At 37.9% G+C, this 21,051-nt stretch overlaps 1 protein-coding gene across 1 annotated transcript in view; it reads right to left on the reverse strand.

The window, feature by feature from the left end:
* Positions 1-21,051, reverse strand: part of cnksr2a (connector enhancer of kinase suppressor of Ras 2a) — a 100,267-nt gene that overhangs the window by 16,527 nt on the left and 62,689 nt on the right. Inside the window, exons 9-14 of the mRNA XM_067377746.1 lie at positions 19,084-19,230; positions 16,446-16,582; positions 13,917-14,107; positions 12,991-13,080; positions 8,010-8,218; positions 813-861 (exon numbers count right to left, since the gene is read on the reverse strand). Of these exons, the coding sequence (XP_067233847.1) occupies positions 813-861; positions 8,010-8,218; positions 12,991-13,080; positions 13,917-14,107; positions 16,446-16,582; positions 19,084-19,230 (823 nt within the window). The remainder of the gene's footprint in view (positions 1-812; positions 862-8,009; positions 8,219-12,990; positions 13,081-13,916; positions 14,108-16,445; positions 16,583-19,083; positions 19,231-21,051) is intronic.

A 21,051-nucleotide genomic window follows, 5' to 3' on the forward strand; every position in this document is an offset into this window, starting at 1 on the left:
GGGTAAGTAAGGTACAAAGATGTACCTTTTCACTTTTGTGGGGTACTGCACCAGTGACAAGCACTGTACCTTTTTTTGACAATGAATGTAAATGTAATCTATTTGGCTTGTGCACTATACTTCTGAAGCAGTATAATAACTTTGTGTCAGAAACAGATCAAAATTATGAAAATTCCCATGGTTCTCAAATCTCATTCAGCGTTTTGATTATGCACATTTTTAAACTTGGCATGTCATGACTGATTATGAGACACATGAGAAGCAATGATGTTTGGCATGTCACATCTTTATGCACCATATTTGTAAATGAGATTTGAGATATTTGGTTTAAAATGATCAGTAAATAACAACTTGAATTTTGGTCATTTAATCGCACAAATTGCTTCAAAAGACTTACAACATTACTTACAGTACAGTCATATAAGCCACTTATGCTGGTTTTTGTCTTTTTTAGTGGATAATATTCCCTTTCATAGTACTGAAAGCAGGCAATTTGAGCATCTCATTTTGTGTTTTACATTTCTGGGTGAACTGTTCCTTTAATATAACACATTGCTATATTGCTTAGCAGCAATCAACCACCTCCACTTTGTATTATGGCTAGGAACACCTCGTACTCATATCAAAATTACTGTAATACAAAAAATTATGCTTATAGAGTGCTTATAATTATGTTGGAAATTAACTTTCTTTACTTTTTCCTGTTTATGTTAGATGCCTATTTTTTGTCTTGTGCAGTCAAAATATGCAAGCAGTATTTGCAATGAAGACAATGTTCCCATACATGAGAATAAGGAAAAATAAGTGATCACCTTTACTCTTTTTCTTGGTCTTGGATAGCAGAGAGGATCCCTGGAATGTCTGTAAAGCAGGATATATATATTTATATATTATTTATTGAGAAATGTTGGAAAATACATCAGGAGTAAGTGAAACGAGACAAAAATATCTTGACCATATTATCGGTCAACACATCCGATTCTCCCGAGTGGAATCACATGGAGGAAATGTGTGAACATAACAATCTCCAAGCATTAATCCATCGCACAACAAATTAAAATCAGAGGCGACATCCGAGCAGATGAAGCCGTGAAAGCCCAACAGCTAGAGAGAATGAAGGCGGGAAGAGGCTTAGAGAGAAAATAAATAAGTTTTCTAACATCCTTGGCCTATGTGTTTATTGAGCAGTAATTCTTGGATCAGCACACCCAGACTGAGCGCATATTTATGATCCAAACCCTGTGGCAATTCTCTTCTGTGAAGCAACTTCCTGTGAGCTTGGGCATAAATTTAGAAATTTAACTTGTGTCGCTATGCTAACAGATTAGCAACAGCACCACTGACTGAAAGAAAACACTAACATCACACTAATTGATTTATTGATATGTGCCTGAGGAAGGAAGCTGCCCCAAGAGGAATAACTTAAATTGATTAATGGAACGTGTTTAGAAACTCAATCAACTGGTTTGAAGAATGCCTTTATTTATTCAGGAGTATCTAAATATACCTTGTCCATTTCTTGAAGATGGTTTCCTGTTTGTTCAAGTGGCCTCATTGGTTTTTCGGTAAAAACTGTGGTTTTCCAGTGACCCAAGACTGAGTACTGGGTCACGTTCCAATACCATTAACCCTCTTTTCCCTCACTTTCCTATAAAATGAAGCCCAAATTGAAAAACAAGATGGTGATTTTCCCAGAATTTAACCTCATAACACACTTCAATGTCAATGCGACTCCCTCCCAAAGCACTGTGGGAATCTCTTCAGAAGGTGTGAACTGAAGCAATTTGTGAGAAACACTTTAAGACACATTAAGACAAACTTCCCTGAGGATTCAACACCTAGACATGAATAAAGGAAAGTGATAGAGCAAACTATGACACAGCATATATAGCAAAGAAAATAAATAATAAGTAGAAGGGTGAAAGCCTACAGGCAATGCCCAACCTTGATTTGCAGTAATAAACGTCAGTTACAATGTCATTGAAGAAACAGAGGGAGTCTTGCTGAGTTAATGGCCCTGCCGACCCTCAAAGGACATCCAAACTTGCTGGAAATCATCACTGGCAATCACTAAACTCCTACAGTGACTAAGAATCATGTAAAAGGCCTCATTCATTTAACATGAGCAGAACAATTTCTGTCAACGGTTCGTAAAACCATCCTTGTGTAGGAATGTTTTTACGAATGACTTACACAGAAATTCACTCGTCTTGTGTTTCATGAATGAGTCTAAATGTTGCAGAACCTCAAGCACTCTGCAACGCATGAAGTCACTTGGATGATGAACAGAAACACACACCCAGAACAAATCCTACAAGACATGAACACGAGATGTGCATCAGCTACTGAGTCCAAAATTTTCGAAGCTTCATTTCTTATGCCTCGGGAATCATGACCTTCAAAGAAAGAGCGTTATGGGACATCTAAAACCCATGTGACTCAAGTAAACACAGTTGTTACATCTCAGGATGTGGCATGAACATGGCTATCCATCTCTGTATTGTTTTCTTCTGAAATGGTTCTGTTCATCCATTCTCTCAGTCTCTGATGTTGTGGGTCTCTCTCAGAACAGACATAGACTGAATCTCTCTTGTTCAGTAACACATCCTAGATGGCATGTTAAGACTTGCCAACAGGCTACAACTGAATGCCACATGGCAACACAGGCTCCCAATTCACATGACATATGGTACAAACCTCTTCCGCTGTGATATCAACAACTGACATATGCTGACATAAGCAGCATGTGATGGCCTCAAAGCATATGCATTAAAGGGTTAGTTCACCCCAAAATGAAAATTCTGTCATTAATTCCTCACCCTCATGTCGCTCCAAACCCGTGAAACCTTCATTCATCTTGGGAACACAAATTAAGATATTTTTTGATGAAATCCGAGAGGTATCTGACTCCCCCACATACCTTGAAAGTGATGGTTAAATTGCTGTCTATGGACGAGTCAGCTCTTGGATTTCATCAAGAATATCTTAATTTGTGTTCCAAAGATGAACAAAGGTCTTACGGGTTTGGAACGACATGAGGGTGAGTAATTAATGAACTAGTAACTAACCCTTTAAAGGTGCCCTAGAACTTTTTTTAAAAGATGTAATATAAGTCTAAGGTGTCCCCTGAATGTGTCTGTGAAGTTTCAGCTCAAAATACCCCATAGATTTTTTTTTTTTAATTAATTTTTTAACTGCCTATTTTGGGGCATAATTAGAAATGAGCCGATTCAGGGTGTGTGGCCCTTTAAATCTGGTGCTCCAAGGCCCAAGAGCTCGCACTTGCCTTAAACAACATAAAAAAAGTTCAAACAGCTAATATAACCCAGCTAATATAGCTAATATAATATAAATGGATCTTTACAAAGTATTCGTCATGCAGCATGTCTAATCGCGTAAGTACAGTGTTTATTTTGATGTTTACATTGATTCTGAATGAGTTTGAGGCTATGCTCCGTGGCTAATGGCTAATGCTACACTGTTGGAGAGATTTATAAAGAGTGTTCAAAAATGAAAATAGCGGCGGCTCTTGTCTCCGTGAATACAGTAAGAAACGATGGTAACTTTAACCACATTTAACAGTACATTAGCAACATTTTAACGAAACATTTAGAAAGATAATTTACAAATATCACGAAAAATATCATGTTATCATGAATCATGTCAGTTATTATTGCTCCATCTGCCATTTTTCGCTATTGTTCTTGCTTGCTTACCTAGTCTGATGATTCAGCTGTGCACATCCAGACGTTCTTCCCTTGTCTAATGCCTTGATCATGGGCTGGCATATGCAAATATTGGGGGCGTACACCCCGACTGTTACTTAATATTCGGTGTTATTTTGAGATTCGCCTGTTTTTCGGAGGTCTTTTAAACAAATGAGATTTATATAAGAAGGATGAAACAATGGAGTTTGAGACTCACTGTATGTCATTTCCATGTACTGAACTCTTGTTATTTAACTATGCCGAGGTAAATTAAATTTTTGAATCTAGGGCACCTTTAACCTCTCTTGTTATATAGGTAAACAGTACCTTCTCTAGAGGCTCTTTTAATTCTTGTGGTTTTCTAATAATGTGATGACATTGGGGGGTCTCAAATGAATAAATCCCTGTTCATACCAAGAACAATAAAGATAACTATATAAGCATCCAAGGTGGTGATCCTTGAACTATATCATCCAAGGTGTGAACAGGCCATAAGACTGCAGGCACTAGGCTGTGTATATAGTTTTTTCAACAGTCAGGAAAAATAGTTCTATGTGTGTGTCCAGTGGATGGAGTGAGTGAACGTTCTCCTTCAGTGTGAGGTCAGGGTCCTGGCACTGTTTAGACAAACTGCAGCTTTCTTATCGGACTGCAGCGCAGGCAATAAAACACCACAGTAAACAATAGAACCCGATGCAGTTACACAGCACATACCAACAGAGGCAGCCTTATTAAATCAACGCAACACAGCTTGGTCTCTCTGCTCTGTTTTTCTTGCACCACCTCACTGCATCTTCTCCTTTGGCATCTTACTCATCTTTCATCTCACTTGACCTTCTCTTCTAAATATCTTCTACTCTAATATTACCATCTCTTCTTGTTTAATTCTCTCCTCTTTTCTTCTTGCATCTCCCCACATCATCTTGCATATTCATTTTGCTGCTTCGTCGTGTCTCCTCTCTTCTTGTCTCCTCACGTCTTACGATCTTGTCTCTTTACTTTTCATCTTATATCTTGTCATTTGGTTTCACCTTGTCTCTTCTTATCTCCTCTTACTTCTGCTAGTTTTGATGTTCCCCTCTGCATGTTTTATCTCACTGTTTCTCTTCTCTTCTGGTCTCCTCTCACTTCTTCTCACATCTTATGTTCTCATATCAATTTGGTCTCTTCACTTCTCATCTTGTCTCTTCTCTTCTGATTTTTTTCTTATCTTATCTTGTCTCTTCTCATCTTATCACACCTCTTCTCGCATCTTACTTCCTATTCTTATTTCATTTTGTCTTTTTACTTCTCATCTTGTCTCTTCTTATATTTCCTCTTCTCTTCTGATTTTGTATCATCTTCACATCTTTTTTCATGTCATATTGACTCTTCTCCTTTTGCATCTTCTCACATCTCACCTTCTTTTCTCATTTTATCTCATCTCCTCTCACCTCTTCTCTTTTTGCATCTTACCTTCTCTTCTTGTTTCATTTCATCTCGTCTCATCTTGTCTCTTCTCTATCCTACAATCATGTACAATTCAGAGTGGAATATGCAGATTATAAGTTAGTGGAGTCTCTAGAAAAGTTAATGAGCTACAGAAAAAGCAAAAGTGAGAGTGCTGAGACCAGCACATTGGTTCTGGTCCAAAATTATAGTGTTGAAGTGGTCAGCACCCAAGTTGTTCAAACCCTGGCCTGTACACCATATAACCCACATCAGGTCAGAGGACATATGGACACAGATACATCACCTTGCTAGGTGTCTCTAAACAGAAGCAGCAGGTAAGATACACTGTGAAAGTCACTCTTACGCAAGACTGCAACACCCCAGCTGGGATTCACACTTCTTCATGAGGACCTATAATTAGACTTCATTTTGGAGGGGAAAAAAAGATACAGAGAGAACCAAACACATAATCACTTCTCATGGGCTGGCGGGCATATCAAGATTTTAAACACAACATATTGACATGAAGACAGCACATGGCCGAGTCTTGGCCAATCACAGCTCTGTTTCAAATGGAGCTTGGCCAATCACGTCACTCCGTGGCCTGTGACAGATGACAACATGACTTAGCCCCGCCCACCGCTACTGAACCACCATCTGCCTACTCAGCATCCATATGCACACTGTGACACACCACAGCGAGTCACTTTTCCCTGGATTATTAGTTTTCCCTTGGTGTTTGTGTGTGTGTGGTTATGGCTGCGTCGGTGTGTGTGCATTCCGAGAACATCGGCTGCCACATTCCTTCTTAAAAACGACAGCCAGATCTCACCTCCATTCCTAATAACTTCACACACAGGATGGCTGGTCTCACTGAGAAAACCCACACACACACACATACATGCAGGGCTGAGCACAAATTCCCACACACCTCCACACTGACTAAAGGTAGAGGACTAACAACTCTCATTATATACACACAATCACACACACACACACACACACACACACACACACACACACACACACACACACACACACACACACACACACACACACACACACACACACACACACACAAACACTCACTCAGCATGTGGGTGTAAGTATACATTCTACTTCTGCACACCATGACCTGGTGCTTTTAATGAAAACTATGTAAGACTCTACCTGCGGTGATCACAGAGACCTTGATCGAGCAAAGAGCTGGTGAAAGCATCCAGGCCTTGAAGAAGAACTCTTTGTTTGAACAACAGAAAATAAAAGGAACACAGACACTGTGCGATTTTCCTCACAATCTATGAGTTTAGCCCAATCCAGACTGCACTCAAAAAGAGACTGAAAGATACTCTTAGACAAAGAGGTAGAAGCTGATTGAGGCATGTCAGATTAAAGGTCAACATACTACTTGACTCAATAGTGAATAAATTCCCGTAATAGCACGCTAAAAAAAAAAAAACAGTATTGTATAATCAGTATATACAGTATATATATACTCTTAGACAAAGAGAAAGAACCTGATTGAGGCATGTCAGATTAAAGGCAAACATACTACTCGACTCAATAGTGAACAAACTCACGTAATAGCAGGATAAAAAAAACAAAAACAGTATTGTATAATCAATATATACAGTATATACGCACACACAAATATTATATATATATATATATATATATATATATATATATATATATATATATATATATATATATATATATATATATATACACACACAGTACAGTCCAAAAGTTTGGAACCACTAAGATTTTTAATGTTTTTAAAAGAAGTTTCGTCTGCTCACCAAGGCTACATTTATTTAATAAAAAATACAGTAAAAAACAGTAATACTGTGAAATATTATTACAATTTAAAATAACTGTGTACTATTTAAATATTTTGACAAAGTATCCTTCAGAAATCATTCTAATATGCTGATTTGCTGCTCAATAAACATTTATGATTATTTTCAATGTTGAAAACAGTTGTGTACTTTTTTTTTCAGGATTCCTTGATGAATAGAAAGTTCAAGAGAACAGCATTTATCTGAAATACAAAGCTTCTGTAGCATTATACACTACCGTTCAAAAGTTTGGGGTCAGTAAGAATTTTTATTTTTATTTTTTTGAAAAGAAATTAATACTTTTATTCAGCAAGGATGCATTAAATCAATCAAAAGTGGCAGTAAAGACATTTATAATGTTACAAAAGATTAGATTTCAGATGAACACTGTTCTTTTGAACTTTCTATTCATCAAATAATCCTGAAAAAAATATTGAACACAAATATTTTGTACAATTGTCAACAATAAATGTTTCTTGAGCAGCAAATCAGCATATTAGAATGATTTCTGAAGGATCATGTGACACTGAAGACTGGAGTAATGATGCTGAAAATTCAGCTTTGCCATCACAGGAATAAATGACTTTGTGAAATATATTCAAATAGAAAACAGTTATTTTAAATTGTAATAATATTTCACAATATTACTATTTTTACAGTATTTTTAATTAAATAAATGTAGCCTTGGTGAGCAGACGAAACTTCTTTTAAAAACATTAAAAATCTTAGTGGTTCCAAACTTTTAGACTGTACTGTATATATATATATATATATATATATATATATATATATATATATATATATATATATTATACATTTTTCAATATGTTGTGTTTGCACTGTCAATTTTGATCAATTTATTGTATCCTTGCTGAATAAAAGCATTAATTTCTTTTTTTTTTTTTTTAAATATCGAACTGACCTCAAACATTTGAACGGTATTTTATATTTTTAAGAATGTTTAGATATTTTTGGAAACAGAACGAACTGTCTCCCTTCAGAGGATTTTGACAGAAAACATACTACTCACATGGTAAAGAGAGGTGGAGTCTGGGTTGGGTGTGTTCATGGATTCCTGCCGGAGCACCTCCATTTGGAGGGTGGGGAGGAGGGCGTAGTGGGTGGGGCTCCCGCTCTTCTCGCTCTTCTTCTTGCCGCGTTTTCCTGTGTCCCTCTTCATGCTCCGCCCTGCCAGATCAGCAGCCTTCTCATCACTTATATACCGCAACAGAGAGTTTTCTGAGAGAGAGAAAGAACAATATTTTTAATAACAGTAGTTTTTTTGGAGCATGAAAGCCCCATGTCAACATCTGCACAGGTTGCATGTCCTTAGGGTGGTGCAACTGGTGTGACCGCCCCGGGTTCTGGACGGAGGGGTACCACCCCCACCCCCTCTTTTAATCATTTATCTGCAACCATTTTATTACCACTTAAACCACAAGGCTACACCACTCGCTATGAGAGGATTTTTTCCCCCAACAATGTCACCATTTTATATGGTTAATCAGGCATTAGAGATTTTGTCTGGCATGTGCAGTAAATCAAAATTACATCTGTACAGCCAGTCCTTCTCAAACATTATGGACACTTTCCAGGTTGTGCTGTGTCAAATCACTGAATAAGCTTGCATTAGTATTCCATCAATCAAGCATCCCAAACCCCTCTCGAAATACTCCAAACCTCAATTGGCCAATCACAATGATTCATTCCCTCAATAGAGGTCTATCATTAGCACTACTTAAGCCTGTGCACTCTTCTCAAATCAGTCGAATCCAATCAAACTCTATAGGCTTATTCTTGCCTAATGAGCATAACAAGCCGATTGGTCACAGCCATATTAGCGAGCCAAACCAACGGGCTCCCAGCAGCCTTGATTTGAGCTTGTCCTTTGATTTAGGAACCACCGCAGCCATTGTTGGGCTTCCCTTCTCCCACACCCAAGTCCACCGTTGCCCGGCAGCAGCCAATGGGATGTGAAACACTCAGGAGAGCTCCTGTCAGAGTTTCCATGGCAACAGCATGCTTCCAGAAGAAGTTCCCTCTTCTTTATGGCTCGGTTTCCCTCACGCTGATGAAAAAGTTGAAGAGGTGGCAGATTTTAAATTGCATACATTAAGCCAGAAAGGGCTCACAATCTAGTAGAGTTATAATAAATCATAAATGAATTAACTGTAACTTATTTAGTTTTAAACTACAGTATAAAGCTCATTGAAATGGACAAGAGGTGGATGGATCTTCTAAAATGTCAGTTGGAAAGTTCTGGAAAATCCATCAAAAACAATGTACCTTTATGTCAGTTGGAAGTTCTGAAAAATACATCAATAACAATGTACATTTATGTAGGGCGAATATCAAAACCACACCTGTCAACAAAGGAGAAGCTTTAAAGGGCTTCCTGCGGCTTTCCACCAAAATGTAAACAATACTAATATTTATGGCTGTCTACAACTAAAATTTAAACTAAAATTAAGTTAAACATCAAGCTTTTTTTCAAGCTTTTATTTTTCTTAAAGGGGTCATGAATAGGGAAACATAATGTCATGAACCAGGACATAAATAGGTGAAACCCAGGAGAAATCAACACCTTATTCCTCATTCCAACGTTAGCCCCACCCACTGGTGTGTTAGTGAGATGATAAGAAGAGAAGAGCGATACAGGAATAAAATAACATTACCTTTCAAAAAATCCTAATGCTACGAATATGGTTATTTATTTTCTACAATATGAATGTCTCAGTTGTGCTTCATTTATTTGTATTCGCAATTTCACTGTTGATTCTTTGGTAATTCGATCACATTTCAGCGCAGGCTTTGCAAACAGACTTTTACGGAATGGACTCGACAGTAATGCAATAACATGTAAGTAACTGTGTTAATTCTAATGCCTGATCTGATATGGAATGATTCATGTACAGTCAGATGTTCTTTGTCTATGTGTCAGTAAATCAAACCAGTGACTAAACGGTCAACTTCACATTGTTTCTCTTAGTAGGATGAAAATAATCTGTTATTTAAACAGTGATTAAAATATATTTAGAAAACGATCAAAGAACGCTCCCACTACAATCACGTGGCAAAACTCATATTTTATTCAACAAATTTCTTAATTACATCATGTTTGCACTGTTAGTTATGATGAAAGCATGTGTTAGTGTGCAGAAATTGAGTTGCAATGATGAGATAACTGCTTTCATGCGATCAACAACATGTCTGTGATCAGCTACAGTGTTCATCACTGCAACCTTTCATGACACAATCTAAATATAATGCCATAGATCTAAATGTAATGCTATAATCAATACATTTCACGATTAGTTAACTTTGAGAGCTGTAATAGTAAAAACGTGCTAAAAGTTTCGAGAGTGTAATACTTAGCTATTTCATATAGGCACAAATGTTAGCCAATCACAGCAGTGGGTGTTTATACTGAAATCTCACAGCAGACACGCCCCTTAAAACAGAGCGTTCAAATAAGAGGGCTAAAATCAAGGTAGGAAAATGCCTTTTATTTCTAAATTATGACCATTTTTGATGTAAAAAGCATGCTAACATTATAAGTGCACCCCAGGAAACATCATAAAACAATAAAACAACGCAGTTCATGACCCCTTTAAATACTCAATTTTATAGTCATATTGATGCATAATCAAAAAAATGTGGGCCAAATTGCGCTGTCCTACAAGAATCCCCCCCCCCCTCCAAATCGTGCAACTCTACCTTTATGTTTGTTTTTGAAAGTCAAGCCTCAAAACGGAATGCATGAATTTTCTGAATTTTGAATGCAATGCTATTCAGAGGATTACTTTAGTAGAACAACCATTCCGACAGTAAAATACTATCACTGTTACCCGGAATGACAAATTACCCAGATTTCCAAGCTGTGGGTGACCTTAATACATCTTTATCCTCTCTGACCCTCTCTCCACTCCCGCATTCTAGCGCAATCTTCTTCCTACATCACTCTCGCCATCTCCTTCGAGTGCCTCTTTCTTTTTTAACCATCTTTCTTACTCTCAGCTAAACACCATCTGGCAGCCTCAACACCAGCATTTTCTCCCCGGAGTTTTAAGGAAAAGAGGGAGTCGAGAAAGCAAGGAAATAAGAGAGCTATCAAGACGCTAATCTCCACACAATGTGGATAGACAGAGCTGCTTAACAGGATCAAATAGCAGCTAGGAGACACAGCCAGGTGATCATCCACCCCCCTGCTCTAAAACACACATATAAAGACACACAAGTTCCACAAAGAAAAGAAAAGAGAGGGGTTTGGAGGTCCTGGAGGAGACAACCGAAAGAAAACATGTTAGCGTGGGAAAGCTGTAAGACACGACCAGAGTGAGTCAAAACAAAAGATGCTGCCTCTGCAGCCGCAATGAAGATGGTGATGAAGATTCACTAAAACATGCTAACGAGCCAAACTTTAACCCTGAACTCAAAAAACACACTAATTAAATTTGATGAAAGAGCTTCATTGATATTATCTGTCTACGTTCTTGCAGTTCAACTATTTCTGTCAGATTTCTGGACTGTATTTCTAAAGCAGCAGCCAAATGAGACGGTCTCGGCACTAGTGCACACTGGCTCTGTGTTGGTGCTCAGAGACTGCCACTGTTATCCTGGCACTGCATGCAGTGCGGCCACAGGAAGTAATCAGCAATGCCCAGCGCAGTTCAGAGCAACCGTGCAGCGAGGAGAATTAGATCCCTGGAAAAGAGCTCAGCTAAACATCACTCCTGAATAAGTGCCATGAGAATGCAATAACAAAGAAACTGAGAGAAAGAATGAAGGGAAATCCAAGCAGAATGAGAAGAATCAACTGATGGAAAACAAAGACGCATTTGAAAGTGAATATTAAGCCTAAAGAAGATATTCAGGATAAGTACATAAAAAAACATTGTTATTTTTTAAATAAATGTATTTTATAATATTTATAAATTGTATTATTTATGATATTCTACTTTTTACTTTTTAATAAACTATAAAAATAATTATCCCTGGTTTTATTTTGTATGATACATCAGTGCATGTTCAAAATAAGAAAAAAATATCTATATATTTTCATAATCTTCCATTAAAATGTAATAACGTTCTCCACCTCCTTTTCTGCTGATGTAAAAAAGGCTCTGAAGTTGCTGACCATATTTGTGTCTGAAATGTCAATTACTCAACATTAAGTTCTTGTTTATAGAATTGTTGCACAGAAACAATATCACAATGTTATATTAAAACAGCACTTTTGCTCGTCTGATATTGCTTCAACATCATAGCCTTTTTTTCACGATTCAATAAAATCCTGATGGTTAAAATATGCCGGCATAAAAATTCAAGGGATTTCAGCAGTTCCCTGCTATAATTCATCGAAAACTATTTTAATCAAACATTTTCCAACTCATCAACATTTATTATACATGCTATTTTATGGTCTTATATTAATTAAAGAGGTTAAATAGAATATTTGTACTATTAAAAATTGATTTTTCACACTGCAGGACCATTTTAAATGAACCAATAAAAAGTTAATTATGACAAAAAGGTTTTGGACACTTTCTGGTTGTCAGCAGGACCATGATAATATAATAATATATTATGTATAATAATATACATGATCATTTTCGGATGTAGGAAGAGTGTCAAACAATACCATAGACATAATTTAATATATATAGACATAATATATATATATATAAACTACACCTTTCATCACTCTATAGATACACCTTGAAATTAGTTGCTTGTAAATAATTTAAAAATGCATAAGAAAAATAAAAAAAAAATCAGAGAAAACCTGTGTATGCAATGAAATTGATCCATTTTAAACAAAGCTTATCTCTATTATTTTTAAATAATTTTTTTAATTACAATATTCTTTAATAGTATTTTATTTAACCCAAAAAATCTTGATGTTTAATAAAAAATATATATGTAAAATCACATAAAATAATACCTATAAATATACAAAACTGGACACCTAAAATGGGCCACTCTTTTTGTAATCAGACAAAAAACTTCACCTCTCCGACCTTCTCTCTTCATTCTAGCTGGGTCCTCGTAGTCAGGAACCCAGTTATACTCCACAGGCATAGAGATGGGCCTCATACGACCTGAAAGCACAAACATGTGAATGTACACACATCACATTCTGTGTGTGTGGAAAGACAAGGGATAGAAAGATGGAGGTAAAATGACAGTTCACAATCCATTTTCTCCACAGACGCCAAGGTAAGTCTGAGCGAGTGTGTGTTTGTGTAGGACAAACTGTCAGAGTTAATGTGTCCTCTCATTTTCTAGGGAAGCAGCGGGCATGGAGTGTGTCAGCAGTTCTGTGCCACTGCAGAGGCTCACGCTGGCATTTAACGACTAGAGCTGAGTTCTCTGGTTTGGGATATAATGCTACACACACACTCACAACAAAATGCAGCCCAGCTCCCTAGAGTTTAATTACAGAAAATCTAAAACCAACTCCCCTACGCAAGAAACTAGCTACAGACATGCTCACTTTATGAACCTTGAAAAACATACAATCATGCGCAGTGATGGAAAAACATTGAACACAGAAAATGTTTAGATTAGCAAAAGTTTCCCAAACCAGTTCTTTCTTTTGCAGATCTAATACTGTTTCTTATTAACAGTTTTCTTATTAACTGAACTTTCAGTTATGCATCATAACTGGGGTAAAGAATGATTATTTGCTCATTATTTGCTGTTCTACAATCAGCAGATGTTCATAGAAGTTTGGTCTGCGCCTCGAGTTAGTCGCTGGGTCAATATTCAGTCCCTCAGACATCTGCTGTTAAAACCCAACGGAAAATGACAAATGATTTTATGGTGCACAGAAAGGCACAAACCAAATTCCTCATGATGAAAGAGTAAATAACCCTGCTGTACCAACTAAAATCCTACTGAGATGAGCTCATGGACAAAATTTGTGTTTGTGTACCGTAAGTGGGTGTGCTGTCTCGGCGGGACGTTGTGGGTCCGTGGCTGGGGTCGTACTCGTAGCAATACAGGACAGCCTCCTCTTCCATGAGAGGAAATCGCCGTCTGTACTCTTGATCTAGGAATGAGTTTGGTGATTCTGAGCCTTTTGCGACAGGTACCCCCTCACCTGTGAGACCACCTTTTTCATCTCTAAAAGTACAACATAACACAGTATATTCAGATTGTATACACACAGTAAGATTTCTTAATGTTTTTGAAAGAAGTATTTTATGCACAACAAGGCTGCATTTATTTGATCAAAAATACAGTAAAAACTACTGTGGCTGAGAGAGCTCAACCCACTGTGAGGGAGCTCACTGCACTGAAGAAATGCATGCAAATAGAAAAAACACCAGCAAATTAAGAAAACATCTTCATCAGTTTGACAACACATGTGTCGCAAATACTCACAACACAACAATTATTTGCAGCGCATTCCTGTATTTGGTTGTGTTGTGAGTATTCGCAGTGTGTTTCTGTATTTGGTTGCATTGTGAGTATTTGCAGCACGTTCCTGTATTTGGTTGCTTTGTGAGTATTTGCAGCACGTTCCTGTATTTGGTTGCATTGTGAATATTTGCAGCACGTTCCTGTATTTGGTTGCATTGTGAGTATTCGCAGCTCGTTCCTGTATTTGGTTGTGTTGTGAGTATTTGCAGCACGTTCCTGTATTTGGTTGCATTGTGAATATTCGCAGCTCGTTCCTGTATTTGGTTGTGTTGTGAGTATTTGCAGCTCGTTCCTGTATTTGGTTGCATTGTGAATATTCGCAGCGCGTTTCTGTATTTGGTTGTGTTGTGAGTATTTGCAGCATGTTTCTGTGTTTGGTTGCGCTGTGAGTATTTGCAGCACGTTTCTGTATTTGGTTGCACTGTGAGTATTTGCAGCGTGTTTCTGTATTTGGTTGCATTGTGAGTATTTACAGTGCATTTCTGTATTTGGTTGCATTGTGAATATTCGCAGCGCGTTCCTGTATTTGGTTGTGTTGTGAGTATTTGCAGCGCATTTCTGTATTTGGTTGTGTTGTGAGTATTTACAGTGCGTTCCTGTATTTGGTTGCGTTGTGAGTATTCGCAGTGCATTCCTGTATTTGGTTGTGTTGTGAGTATTTACAGTGCATTTCTGTATTTGGTTGCATTGTGAATATTCGCAGCGCGTTCCTGTATTTGGTTGTGTTGTGAGTATTTGCAGCGCATTTCTGTATTTGGTTGCATTGTGAATATTCACAGCGCGTTCCTGTATTTGGTTGCGTTGTGAGTATTCGCAGTGCGTTCCTGTATTTGGTTGTGTTGTGAGTATTTGCAGCGTGTTCCTGTATTTGGTTGTGTTGTGAGTATTCAAAACGTGTTCCTGTATTTGGTTGTGTTGTGAATATTCGCAGTGCGTTCCTGTATTTGGTTGTGTTGTGAATATTTGCAGTGCGTTCCTGTATTTGGTTGTGTTGTGAGTATTCAAAACGTGTTCCTGTATTTGGTTGCGTTGTGAGTATTTGCAGTGCGTTCCTGTATTTTGTTGCGTTGTGAATATTCACAGTGCGTTCCTGTATTTGGTTGTGTTGTGAGTATTTACAGTGCATTCCTGTATTTGGTTGCGTTGTGAGTATTTGCAGCGTGTTTCTGTATTTGGTTGCGTTGTGAATATTCGCAGTGCGTTCCTGTATTTGGTTGCGTTGTGAATATTCGCAGTGCGTTCCTGTATTTGGTTGCGTTGTGAATATTCGCAGTGCGTTCCTGTATTTGGTGACGCTGTGAGTATTTGCAGTGCATTCCTGTATTTGGTTGCGTTGTGAGTATTTGCAGCGTGTTTCTGTATTTGGTTGCGTTGTGAATATTCGCAGTGCGTTCCTGTATTTGGTTGCGTTGTGAATATTCGCAGTGCGTTCCTGTATTTGGTTGCGTTGTGAATATTCGCAGTGCGTTCCTGTATTTGGTTGCGTTGTGAATATTCGCAGTGCGTTCCTGTATTTGGTTGCGTTGTGAATATTCGCAGTGCGTTCCTGTATTTGGTTGCGTTGTGAATATTCGCAGTGCGTTCCTGTATTTGGTTGCGTTGTGAGTATTCGCAGTGCATTCCTGTATTTGGTTGCGTTAAATGTTGAAATTAACATTAACAAAGATATTTTATTTTAATGTATTTTAAAATGTAATTTATTTCTGTGATGCAAGAAAAAAACTTCAAGTGTGAGTCAGCTCATACAAAGGTTATCTAAACTGTGAATAAAAGATCATACACAAATCACAACAATGCTGATGTCAAAACCATCAGCTCATATACAGTCTTCCACAATAAATTTAGCCAATACAGAGAGGTTGGTCAATCAAAATAGGCATTTAAAAAGTACAGTAGCAAAACAGCTTATTTAATTGTAAGGATGTGAGCGAGGATGTAAATTGTCATGATAAATATGATATATGGAACTTATACAGGTGAACTTCACAAAAAAAAACAGCAAAAGTATTAAAAAAAAAGCCTTTACTGGATGAGTTACCTGGGTGTGTACGGCTCAGATGGAGGGGGCGGGATATACAGGTCTTGGAGGGCGGAGCTATCACGCTTCGAGGGTGTGCTGATTGTGCTTGTAGGCGTGGCTGAGCTGCTGGTTGGACTCCTGGGAACAACTGGCTGCTGGGCAGACAAGATCATTGGATTAAAGATAAAAGTTCACTTCAACTATGAGCTCAAACGACTGGTAAAATCGTCTGAGGGCTCAACTAAATGTAATAATGGAGCTCTGTTCCAGGACGTGACCCAGACACTGATATCTGCAGACAGTCACAAGGGCGAGGCATAGAGATTAATAGGTCCCTGTGCAGTGAGACGGCGGCGCAGTCCCTCTGCAGTGCTGTCTGCAGTAAACAGTGCACTGGGATCTCTGGGTCAGGATGCTTTGACATAATGAGTGGGAGTCTATGGAAACATTCGTGGCATCTCCAGAGAACACAATGACTTCAGAGACTACAGACATGTGATTAGTGTCTCCAGTGAGCTGAAAAGCTGGGAACAGGGGTTGTGACACAGACTGCACATTTGGATGTACACACGACATGCACAAAGAGGCACGTGCAAATAATCACAGTGAAATGAGCATGTAAGATGAAAGCAGCCAATCTGTCTGGCAGTGGTTGGGGAAAATGGCTAAAAGTTTAGTCTAGAGTCACAAGTCTAGAACTAAACTTGAATCCTCCAGCAAAAGCCGATTAAAGCTAATCTGCTCTCTCTCTGGCACTGCCACAAACACTTTCAGGTTCCCTTTTTAAAACAGGTTGAGTTTAATGATGTTAGTGCAAATGACTTAAAAAGCAACGCAAGAACCACAACAGCAACTCCGATACCCAGCAGTCCTGTTATTTACACAAAATAAACAGGTTTTGATGGTTGCGATACAAAATTTCAGTTGGAAGAAGTGTTATTGTCTCCCAAAAGAAAGAGCCGATCCTGAACTGCGTGAAATGAGTGGTCAGTTTTTCTTCCTGCATTAACCTACGTAGGTTTGTAACAAATTTGCATAATGCCTATGGATTTCACTGGCTACCCACGAAAAAACATCTACTTTGACCCACCCTCAAACGCTGTAGTTCTAGCTAAGGCCTGAAAGAGTTTTAGTTCATGCTGTCAACATGTCAAGTTGGCGCTGTTTTCTGTGCTTCAAAAGCAAATCGCTACACATGGTTGCATTCAAAGGATGAGGACTAAGGCTCGAATTGATACGGTAAAACCAACGCCATACTGTTTGTATCACTGTGTATACTTCTCAAGCTGAAATTCAGATACGGTAATGGCCGTTTTGTTTCCAACACGCACTGTACGAGGTAGACCAATCACAACAGACTGAACAATCTGACCAATCAGAGTAGAGTAGGTTCTGAGAAAGGAGGGTTTTAGAGAGACTGGATCCTTGATCGAGCCATTTCAGACAATGTGAGAAAAAGGTGAAGCTGCAATGAATATTATGAGAAAATGAAAGTGTTTTTTGACCTTGGATCCATGTAAATCCATTGTAGGAGACCTCCAAAATAAAATTAGGAACCTTTAAAGTAGCATAATAAACTTTAAATGATTACGATTAACTTTAAGTGAGTGATAGATGATGGCAAAGGTAATCTAAATGTAAAACTGTACAGTTAAATATCCAGTATTGACCCATAAATACATTTAAACTGCTGATTAAAGGAACACTTCACTTTTTTTGAAAATAGGCTCATTTTCCAACTCCCCTAGAGTTAAACAGTTGAGTTTTACCGTTTTCGAATCCATTCAGCCGATCTCCGGTTCTGGCGGTACCACTTTTAGCATAGCTTAGCATAGTTCATTGAATCTGATTAGACCGTTAGCATCGAGCTTAAAAATCACCAAAGAGTTTTGATATTTTTCCTATTTAAAACTTGACTCTTCTGTAGTTAAATTGTGTACTAAAACCGACGGAAAATGAAAAGTTGCGATTTTCTAGGCTGATATGGTTAGGAACTATACTCTCATCCTGGCGTAATAATCAAGGAACTTTGCTGCCGTATCATGGCTGCAGCAGTGCAATGATATTACGCAGCGTCTCTCACAAACGTCTCCATGGTTGCAAGGCACGTTCCCTGTGCAAGCAGGGGCTCACGGGCGCCGCGTAATATCATTGCGCCTGCTGCAGCCATGGTACGGCAGCAAAGTTCCTTGATTATTACGCCAGAATGAGCGTATAGTTCCTTTAATGCTTAAAAACCAAACATGATTTGTGAAAATAACACTGCAAAAACCTGTCATTCACAAATCACAACAGTGCTGATCTTGCAACGATCAGCTCATTAACATATTTCAGCCCACATATACATGCAGATGTGGTTGGAGTTATTGGGGAAAATGACTAAAAGTTTACTGTAGGTCATGGATCTCAACACAAGAGCTTGGCATAACTTGAAAGATGTATATTTGCTATATAAATAACTAAATACTAGGAAATATCATGATTTTGAGTTGTTTTAGCTTATTTTAATGGTCTAGAGTCACAAGTCTAGAAGCAAACTTGAATCCTCCACAAAAGCCGATTAAAGCTAATCTGCTCAGGGAGCGGGTGGCAGATAAAGGGGGAAAGTGCAGCCCAAATGATGAAAGCTTTGGGGACAGGGCATTTTGAATCCTACCTGCAGGGCCAGGGGCTTCCATCTCATGTTCTTTAGTAGGGCTGGGGCGGAGGTGAGCGTGCTCTGGGGACGCTTTTTCAGGGTCAATGTCACACCGGCAGGGTCCCCACGCAGAGAGCTTACCAAGTTTTTCAACTGCCAGCCCACCTACAGCAACAAACATAGGGTCAACATACACAGACTCGACAAGAACGCCACACAGAGACGTCACCTGACAAGCAACTGCTAGGAAACGCTAACATTCGTCTCTCTATATTCGCCTATGGTGAATATGGAGAGAATATAACTATGTACCACACACACACATGCTTTCTGACACACAGTACATATTGATCAAGTTTACTATGTAGGATGAGTGTACACTAATAAGGCGTGATGTTTGCTAATCTTTTAATTTATTCCTCATTAAAGTCTACGGACGAACTTGACATTCCTTGGAAATGTCTGAGCCTTCAATGCATAATATATTATGTGTAATCATGAATTTTGAACTTGAACAAAACATGAATTATGAAGCAAATGCCTAATGTGGAAAAAAATAATTCAGGTAAATGTTAAAAAATGAATGACTATAATTTAATAAATAAAAATAAAAGGTAAAGATAAATAAAATAAGTCTATACACTAAATATATATATATATAATTTTAAATAATACGCTTTTGTAAAATGCTTAGCAAGTGAGCCAGCAAGTGAAGCTAATAGCTGGAGGCATTTGTTTAAATATAATTCTCAAATAATGTGACACACTATGTATAAACTATACATTTTTAAAGATGTTTACATTACTGATGAATTATTAAACTACATTAATTCATAAGCAATAAGGCTGTGAAGTGTACCACAAGTGATTTTAAAATGATTAAGATGTGCTGTTAGATACACAGCTACTAAAACATGATAAAAAAAAAATATAATTGTACATTATCACTGACTCAACTGGCATATAATAACAATAGCAACATGAGAAAACTTCATAAACCCAATAATCACTTCAATGTCATTCCCCCCAAAAAACAATGGTTTATATTAATATGCCACCCTTACATATATCTCACATGCAAAAACATTTGTTTTTCTGTCAAAATGATAACTATTTACTGTATTCTATTGATTTATATAGAGCTAATGATTCACAGAAACCTTTCTGCATTTTTAGATCGTTATTAAGACATATTTAAATGTGTTTAAGCAGTTTACGGTTGGCTAGTCCCCAAAATGTATGTGGTTTGAGGTTTTACTATCCTTTATTATCCTTGTAGGGACATTTGGTACCCACAATGCAGGTAAAACTTGACAGACAGATACAACCACAAATACACACACACACACACACACACACACACACACACTGAGATGGGCTGGATATAGAGGACCTGATCCTGTAGCGTATGGGGACTAATCACATACGTTACATAGAGCAGCTCCCACAATGCACCATACGCTTAGGTTGTTTCTGGGCATGAATTGCTCATTGTTACGGTAATTGTTTGTCTGTGCGTTTTTCGCTACAAGCCGAATTCGTATCGCTTATCGCACATTAGAGGCACTTTTATCCAATTATGAAGGTGATGACAATCTAATTACATGAAGATTAATGAGGCCTTAGTGTTGCTGATCTTTCATCACAAAAAGAGCTCAGCCTCCCTCACCACGGCGACAAGATGACTGAAGACAAACAAGAAAAACTGAAGCAGAAGTTGAATTCTGATGCCTTGAGGTAAAACAGAAGGAAAAGAGCATCTTAAATCTGAACAGCAATGTCAGAAGTCACTGTAATCAGAGATGATGAAAAGGGAACATTTAGATTTTTGTTTTTGTAACTTCATAATACATGCCACCACTTGAGAGTGAAATTTAAATATTCAAAGAATTATTCAGCACCTTATACACATCAAACACTAAGGGAATAATTTCAAACAGAATTGATTTCACAAGCTAAAATCCATGTGCAGTTAGTTGTAGACAT

Source organism: Chanodichthys erythropterus, chromosome 23, assembly GCF_024489055.1.
Source record: "Chanodichthys erythropterus isolate Z2021 chromosome 23, ASM2448905v1, whole genome shotgun sequence".
NCBI lineage: Eukaryota > Metazoa > Chordata > Actinopteri > Cypriniformes > Xenocyprididae > Chanodichthys > Chanodichthys erythropterus.